General features: G+C 68.8%; 1 protein-coding gene across 1 annotated transcript in view; it reads left to right on the forward strand.

Annotated features, from left to right (window-relative positions):
* ENDOV (endonuclease V) overlaps positions 1-446 on the forward strand; it is a gene marked incomplete at its 5' end in the record, with an annotated part of 25,366 nt that overhangs the window by 2,475 nt on the left and 22,445 nt on the right. Inside the window, one exon of the mRNA XM_014528384.1 lies at positions 322-446. Within this exon, the coding sequence (XP_014383870.1) occupies positions 322-446 (125 nt within the window). The remainder of the gene's footprint in view (positions 1-321) is intronic.

Genomic DNA, 446 nt, shown 5'->3' on the forward strand with positions numbered 1-446 from the left:
CCGGCCCTGCCCTAGACCCTGTCCCCACTCCTCCCACCTGACGGCTCCAGCACTTCTCCCGGGGCCTGTCCTTGTCCCCCGAGCCTCCCCACATCCGGCCTCGGCTCTGACTCTCACAGGAGCAGCCGATCAGAGGAGCTGACTCAGCAGCAGGTCGACTCCCCAGCCCCATCTGCAGGGCGCTCACCTGGCCTTTCTCATGCTCCTCCCAGACAGTGAGGCAGGGAGGGGAGGGGGAGCTGCAGGGGAGGGGATCCACGGATGAAGGCAGAGCCATGCCCCCCCCCCCAGCCCCGCGGCCTGACCTGGCTCCTGGCACAGGTGCTGTATGAGGACAGCCGCCTGGTCCACCTGACGGCCCCCTACCTGTCGGGCTTCCTGGCCTTCCGAGAGGTGCCCTTCCTGGTGGACGCGGTGCAGCGGCTGCAGGAGAAGGAGCCCAGCCT

The sequence above is a fragment of the Myotis brandtii genome, unplaced genomic scaffold (genome assembly GCF_000412655.1).
Source record: "Myotis brandtii unplaced genomic scaffold, ASM41265v1 scaffold632, whole genome shotgun sequence".
Classification (NCBI taxonomy): Eukaryota; Metazoa; Chordata; class Mammalia; order Chiroptera; family Vespertilionidae; genus Myotis; species Myotis brandtii.